This window comes from Galeopterus variegatus, unplaced genomic scaffold, assembly GCF_000696425.1.
Source record: "Galeopterus variegatus unplaced genomic scaffold, G_variegatus-3.0.2 Scaffold2057, whole genome shotgun sequence".
NCBI classification, from domain to species: domain Eukaryota; kingdom Metazoa; phylum Chordata; class Mammalia; order Dermoptera; family Cynocephalidae; genus Galeopterus; species Galeopterus variegatus.
The window spans coordinates 15,894-23,867 of NW_007728168.1; the positions used below are offsets into that span (position 1 = coordinate 15,894).

The 7,974-nt window shown below is 48.9% G+C and overlaps 1 protein-coding gene across 1 annotated transcript in view; it reads right to left on the reverse strand.

Moving 5' to 3' along the window:
- The window catches only part of ALLC (allantoicase), an 18,962-nt gene extending 11,288 nt beyond the window's left edge, over positions 1-7,674 (reverse strand). Inside the window, exons 1-5 of the mRNA XM_008580271.1 lie at positions 7,585-7,674; positions 5,988-6,038; positions 3,964-4,051; positions 2,197-2,322; positions 255-334 (exon numbers count right to left, since the gene is read on the reverse strand). Of these exons, the coding sequence (XP_008578493.1) occupies positions 255-334; positions 2,197-2,322; positions 3,964-4,051; positions 5,988-6,038; positions 7,585-7,674 (435 nt within the window). The remainder of the gene's footprint in view (positions 1-254; positions 335-2,196; positions 2,323-3,963; positions 4,052-5,987; positions 6,039-7,584) is intronic.
- Positions 7,675-7,974: the final 300 nt, after the last annotated feature.

Consider the following 7,974-nt stretch of genomic DNA (forward strand, 5'->3'; position numbering starts at 1 on the left):
GCAGTTTGCAGATGGGCCAGCAAGCCCTTGGAGGAGCACTGCTCTGGCCCCTTACAGGCCACGATACTGCCTCATACAGGGGTTGAATGAACCACTAATTAAACATTTGCAAGGTCAAGTGGGTGAGTCAATGAGGTGAGGTACGCCAGAGCTGGATGTCCCGAAGAGCGGCCTAGCGTAGCCAGGCGCACAGAGCGGTTACCTTACATCCTAACAACCAGTGACAAGACCCACTTCTATCCTTGCAGGCATACCCCAGCAATGGCTTCAAACTCCTCAGCTGTGGCTGCAGCTCCCATCCTCACTCCTCTCTGTGGGATTTCGGGTAGTTTATCTGAAGTCAGAGTGACCATTCAGGATTAAGGTTAGGGTTTAAATCAGTGGGTCGTATGGTAATTTTCATTTTGCCAAATAACACCAGAGATATCTATTCTTACATCAAAATTTCAGATGGTCAAAGTAATAGACACACTTGTTGAAGTTCCTCAATATTAAACATATTTGCAGTAATTTCAGAAAATAATGCAATATATTTGGTATTACATTTGCTTGCCAAAATAGTATAAATATCATTTCCAAGCTAGGTCAAACTTCAACAAATTTATTGCATCACCAAAGTGTTCAAAAGTTGGATCAGTGAAGTTGGAATATTGCAATGTCAATTTCATAAACACAATCTTCCCAGTGCACCCTTACAGCTGATACATGGGCTGTGCAGGAGTAGGAGCATTGGGGACAATTGGTGGCTTGCCAAAATAAGCTTACTCATTTGTCATGAGGTTTTTCCTGCTTGTAAAGTAACATCTCTTGTATCACCGTTTACTTTTTGGGTACCCCAGCCATCTTTGGAGAGCAGGGCCTGTTCATTTCCACAGAGCCCCGGACAGCACTGTGCACACAGCACTTTCAGAGCAGGTTTTCCAACTGACATAATTTATCTTCCCTAAATACATGTGTACATATACACATAATTGTACATATTTCTCAAAAAACGAATTCAAAGGCCAACATCAGATGATGCCAATTAACGGAATAAAAATACAGGTCTAAGATATAGAATCTGCACAATCACAAGGCCCAGCATTCCCAGATGCATAAAGGGACCCTTTCCAAAACCCCACAGCTGCTGCACCATCACGCACACCAGGCTGGCTGGAAGCAGGGCTGGTGCTGCGGCCCCACAGTGTTCCCAGACCCAGCTCTGCATCACACAGATCATCCACATCAGAACCTTCTCTCCCACCCTCCCCAGCTACCTGCTCACCAAATGTTTCAGTGACGTGGGGACTAAGGAGTGTGGAAATGATCAAAGCTATATTGGGCCAAAAGCGCTGCTAAGCTAAAAATCAAAAATCACAGGGCACTCTATTGGGAATCCTAGTTCTAAAGTTCCATCACTGTACAGTGGCCTCAGACAAGCTGCTGAACCTGTCTGGGTCTTATCAAAAGTGCACTGTCAGGGGCCGATCCAGAGGAGCCACACGGCCCCATGACTCTCATTCTGGGTGCAGTGGTTCCTGAGCCACCTTCATCCAAGTTTGCTGCTTGAATTGACATTCGAGGAGCATAGTTTCCTGTGAAGTAGGAGATGTCCACGTCGAAGCCCCGGATAATCCCTTGTATCCCCAGCTTGATGATGCACCAGTCATGACCTGTGCAATGTCAATGACAAGAACATCCCGTCAGGTTTAACGTGGTGGATGAAGCGTGTGATAGAACGGAGCTAAAACAAAAATATCCAGTAATGGAAAACACCACAGATAAATATGTGCTGGTCAATGCTTAGCTAATACGACTTTAAGATCTCTGTAGTCTGGCTACATGTGACCACCACTCCCCAGCATGAACCCTCAATTCTAGTCAGACCAGAAAATGCACAGGCCTTGGATTTAGAGAGACCAACCACGATGCCTGTGACTGTCCTTGGCAAATTACTTGACCTCTCTGAGCCTCATCTCTTCAGCCATAAATTGGGGATGATATCAGCCTCCACAAAGCTTCAATGTGATGACTGTGATGTGGAAAACAGCCCAGCTGAGCAGGCGTTCAGCATAGGGCTGGTTCTCCTGCACACACCATGCTCACTTATTTCAGGCTTTAGGAATCTCCCATGGCATCCCCCNCTGTCAGGGGCCGATCCAGAGGAGCCACACGGCCCCATGACTCTCATTCTGGGTGCAGTGGTTCCTGAGCCACCTTCATCCAAGTTTGCTGCTTGAATTGACATTCGAGGAGCATAGTTTCCTGTGAAGTAGGAGATGTCCACGTCGAAGCCCCGGATAATCCCTTGTATCCCCAGCTTGATGATGCACCAGTCATGACCTGTGCAATGTCAATGACAAGAACATCCCGTCAGGTTTAACGTGGTGGATGAAGCGTGTGATAGAACGGAGCTAAAACAAAAATATCCAGTAATGGAAAACACCACAGATAAATATGTGCTGGTCAATGCTTAGCTAATACGACTTTAAGATCTCTGTAGTCTGGCTACATGTGACCACCACTCCCCAGCATGAACCCTCAATTCTAGTCAGACCAGAAAATGCACAGGCCTTGGATTTAGAGAGACCAACCACGATGCCTGTGACTGTCCTTGGCAAATTACTTGACCTCTCTGAGCCTCATCTCTTCAGCCATAAATTGGGGATGATATCAGCCTCCACAAAGCTTCAATGTGATGACTGTGATGTGGAAAACAGCCCAGCTGAGCAGGCGTTCAGCATAGGGCTGGTTCTCCTGCACACACCATGCTCACTTATTTCAGGCTTTAGGAATCTCCCATGGCATCCCCCTGCCCAGCATGCCCTGCCTGTGTCTGCCAAAGCCACCAAAGTCTTAAAGTCAGTATGTCACTATGTAGTCCTTTGGTATTTGCTGCCAGGTACAAACTGATATGGCTTGAATGCATCCCCCAAAGTTTCAAGTATTAGAAGCTTAATCCCCACTGTGACAGTGTTTTTGAGAGGTGGGGCCTCTAAGAGGTGACTAGATTGTGAGGACTGTACTCTCGTGAACGGATTGAACATCCATGGAGTGGTGTGTTCTGATGGCTTTATAAGGAGATTGAGAAGCTTAGCTCGCTCGCTCTCTGGCTCAGCTATTTGCCATGTGACACCCTGCATTGCTCTGGAGCCACAACCAACGAGGCCCTCACCAGATGTGTTCCCTGGACTTTGGACTTCCCAGCCTCTAAAACTGTAAGAAATAAATTCTATTTCTTATAAATTACCCAGTTCTGGGTATTCTGTTATAGGCAACAGAAATGGACTAATACACAAACCCACCTTAAAATGTGCAGATTTAGAATGTAATACTGCCTTGAGTACTATGCAAATATAGAAAATTTAAAATATCCAATATTTCTGTAATATTTAAGACAGTAGCGCAAGGTCCAGCTATCAACCTACTGCCTAGATTAGTTCACTTTTAGAGGCATTTCTTCAACTTCAAAAGGTACATTTTGATGGAGACATGAGGGGCAGCAAATAAAAATGGCATCTCAGGGTCACATGAAAGTGCGGGCAGTGGAGAGGACAGACCTGGCTCAATCCCAGCTTGTCCCGCCAGCTGTGCAGCCCAGGCTGACTTAGTGGATTTGCTTCCATGGCAATCAAATGGGGATAGGAACTCCCACTTCAGAGACCAAAGGCGAAGGCACTTCCCAAATGACGTTGGCACGTGCTCGGTAGGTGCCTGCTCTTTCCTTCCATCCATGGCCCTCAACGGTGTTCCCACTTTCCTAACAGCATCTCCACCCTCCTCTTTGCCTGGTGGGCATCAGTGGCCAGGGCATACGCTACCCCTCCTGACGTCCCAGAGCCCGATGCTCAGAGAGGGACGCCCAAGACTGCAGAGCATCCTGAAGGCTCCATGTTAAAACTGACCCAAAATACATGCCCGCCTTCCCACGGCCCCCGCTTCGCACTTGGCAGTGCTGAGTGGGAAGGGCCATCGTCTTACTACCTGGAATCCTTTTCCTCCTGGTCTCCCATCCATCCATCCACTTTCCAAACTCAGTGTATTCATGTTCTTTAAAGCTTGGGCTGTCACTCTAGAGCAAAGACGTACAAGTTGGTCATTAACATTCACAGGATCTCCTGGGCTTCCAGCACATCATCTCTGTACCCAAGGGACAGATGGACAATGCCAGCAGGGACTGGGGGGAGTCTCTGCCCCACCACCTCCGTGCACAGCTGACCCACTGCAGATCAGGGGACGCCTCCCTATTTCTGCATCATCTTCAGAGGAAGAAACTGTACTTCTCTGTGGGCCTTGGGACATACAACGGACCACTCGTAGCCATAGGTGAAACCACATCAAACTTAATTCCATGGCCCCACAAGTGTTGCAGCTCCTGACTGCAATCCACCGGGGTGCTCGGCATAGTAAGAGGCTGGTGAGATTTCCAAAGCAACCCAGGAGAGACTATCGGACACGTAGTTCAGCCAAAGTCACGGGAAGAGCAGCTGAGTGCTCGGGGTCCAGCCAAGCCCCTGAGCCCCATGCTCTGAGCTGTTCTAGGCCCACCAGAGGAAAGACATGCCTCTGAAGTCCCAGGAATCCAGGGTGAAACCTAGCCCCCTGTTGAGCCCCCTCAGACAACTGGGAGAGTTTCTTCATCTTTAAAAACAAGGACAATGCCTCGCGGGAGTGTTATGAAGTTGAAATACCGCATGCAAGAGACTCTCGAGTAGCGCAGACACTCAGAAATTGTTTTGTGCTTGGTGGGTGGCCAAGCATGGGGATGTTTTCCCTTTTTACTTTGTCAAGTGAGAAGAGGATCATGTGTTTCTGCTCAGGGAAAGCCTCCCCACAGGCTCAGAGGAGAAAGGTGAAGGGCCAGACGAGCAGTGGGACGGCCTGGGCAGGGTTCCCGTGTGAGCTGCTACATGTGACACTGACCAAGGGTCCTGGATGACCAGGGCCCCAATGCAGGGCCTGTGTAGCCCCTCAGCCTTCCCTAGGCAAGGCCCAGGACAAAGTACTTGCCCTCTGTGCCTTAGTTTCCCTCATCTGTCAAAGACAGATGACAATAGTGCCATCTCCCTCCTGAGGCCACTGTGAGCATCAAGGCGTGCCTAGCACATAGTAGGTGCCCAATGTTTATCATTATTATATGAATTTTATAAAATCAAATCACCTCTTAAAGATAACCTACACTCCAGCCTTCCCGTTGCTAAGCAGGAATTGAAAAGCTCTGTTCTGCCCCCAGCAGGAGAAGAGGAGGTACCTGAACCCCAGTCCTCTCAGGCCACAAACTTCTTGCTTTTAGCTTAGCTTTGGCAGCAAATCGGTCATTTTAGGTGTGTTGCTGCTGCTGTGATTGGATTGAGATGGAAAGGCAATGAGGGAAGTTGGAGAAACTCGCTGATTAACGGGTGGCAGGAAATAACAGTACTGTTGCCAAAATGGTACATGCCCTATGACAACAAGTATGTCCTTAAAAAAAGAGAGAAACCCAAGACCAGCCCCAGGGGTAAACCCACACATGCACACAGCCCTGCACCAGGATGTTTGCAATCAACCTAAATGTGCATCAACAGGGGAAAGGGGACGTGAAAATGGGCCACAGGGGTAGGGACAGTTATCACTCAGCAGTTAAGAGGAAGGCCTGGTGTGTAGGGATCAACACGGACAGAGCTAACAAACTTTCAGTGGAAAAAAGCAAGTAATTAGGCATGTAAACATTTTCCAGAAAAATTCAAGATGTATCAATTTTCTTCCCAACACAAAGCATGAAATCCACATTAGTCACAAGAGCAATATTTGAGGACCTCAGTACTTTCCCCATAAAGCAACATGTCTGTCTGTCTCTGTGGTGTTTCAGCGTGAGTTGCTGCTGAGGTGCACGTTTCTAATGTTCTAATATGCTAACTCACGACATCCCGTGACTCCCATCTCACATGTACAGGTAGATTTTAATTAACACGGTTGCATAGATCATTCTCCACCAACAGTTCACATCGCAGAATGCCAGTTTACAATACCTTTATGAGGTTTTCTGCAGGAGCAAAAAAGTCATCTGTCGAAAATAAAATCTAGACAAGGAAAGAGAGAAGTAAAGATAAAATAACCATCAATTAAAAACCATTTCATTACATTCCCTGATGAAACATTACAAGACAGTAAAAAGAAAAGGTGAAACCACCCAGGGGAAGATGCAATACGCAATTAGCCACAACCCTGTCATGTTGAGGTGCTGCTGCTGCCTCCTCCCAAGTCTTTTCTCTGCAGCCTTTGCTAGTCCCCTTTACTGTCTGGATGCAAACGTGCTAACTACCTACACTTGGGAAGCAAATAAACCACTTTCTTCTTTTCAAGAACCGAGGAACTTGGGCTTCAGGGTTCTCTCACAAACAGAGCAATGACCAAACAATGCCACACTGGGTCGCGCCTGCCGTTTGGCTGGCTCAGTGTTCTCTCTCCAAACGGCTGTCCTAAGGCCGCCCTGTGGGCAGGGAAGACTGTCCTGGTGATTCATCGACCAGTGCAGGACGTTTCTGAGAGTGAGGTGGGGTGCTACTAACTGTGCACCAAAAAAACAGGGGTAAAGTGGATTTTCCCGAGCAAATCAGGCTGTCGGTCCCACTGGCAAACCTGGGATCCTGTGACCACTGCCACCGGGAGGGGACACTGCCCTGGTCTGTAGTTCCAGCCCAGGAACGCAGAAGGCAGGAGCAGACCAGCTCCTCCTGAGCCACCGGTTGCTTGGGTGGCAGAGTGTAGGCGAGTCGCTGCTATGTTGGGGTCGACCTGCCCCTAAGAATTTGTCAGGGTGAGCAAGCGGAGGTGAGCAGACACACCGGGGCCTCTCCCTGCTGCAGGCCCTTCTATGGCTCCTCAGCAGAAACCCTGCAGGATGCACGGGGCCCCTCCAGTCTCTCCAGGCTCATCCTCCCCACTCTTCCCACAAGCATCTGCTGTGTTCCAGAAATGTTACCCAGCTGCCATGTGTGGGGAGCCCTTGCTCTCCATGCTGGCACCCTCTGTCTGAAATGCCCTATGCCCCACCTCTGAGCATTGCTTGTGTGGGTGGCCTTTCTCAACCCCTCCCCACCCCAGCCCACCCCCGGGCTGCCCATGGCTGAGTGCATGTGCTGCCCCAGCAGTCCGTCCTCGTCTTGGTCACGGCGCTGTCTGGACCTTACGTCTGTCTCCCTGGTAGAGAGTAAGCCTCCTGGGGCAGCACAGGCCTTTCCCTTCTGTGCCATGCAGAGCACCCACACCTGCCAGGACACTAGCACCACTCACTCCGTGTTTAACAAGTTCTCCAGTTGATTCTCATATCACATTAATGCTTGAGGACCTCAATCTATACAATAATAAAACACAGGGGGAGAGTGAATCCTTTTCACAGTGCAAAATGTATGTTTTTCCTTAATCTAAGGCAATGCTGCCCTTGCTCAGAATTGTCGCCAATCTAAGATGAATTCTTCGGAAGTCTTTTGCAATGATGGGCTTCCCTGGGCAGGCCATTCCTTTAGCCTGATTCTTGCCATTCTAATTAGGTTCTCTGCAGTGGTGACTTGTACCCTTGGTGTGGGCACATTAAATGCTTGTTCTTGCCAGGAGAGACCCACTTACCTTTCCTCCTACAGACTCAGATGCCATGTCGATCAGCTGGCTGAAGTTCACAAACCTGGTTAGTTTTCCCTCCCTCGGAGTGTCAGCCATGCTCCCTAGAAGCGAGAAAGGCAGGCTCCGTCACCCTCCAGAAACAGGAGGGTGGCAGGGACTGCATGAGCGAGGCCCTCGTCCAGGCTCCCGAAACCAAGGTTTGAGACATTCAAAGGTCAGGCAATGACTTGGACTGGACATACTGTCACCCGGACATGACAGGTGCCCGCCTACTCCATTGTTTTAAAACACTGGTTCCTTACATGGACTCATATCTTCCTTGGGGTGCAAAGAGGCAGAAGGAGAAATTTACTAACTGTCAGGCTAGGGCTCAGACCCCTCACACCCATTGTGCAG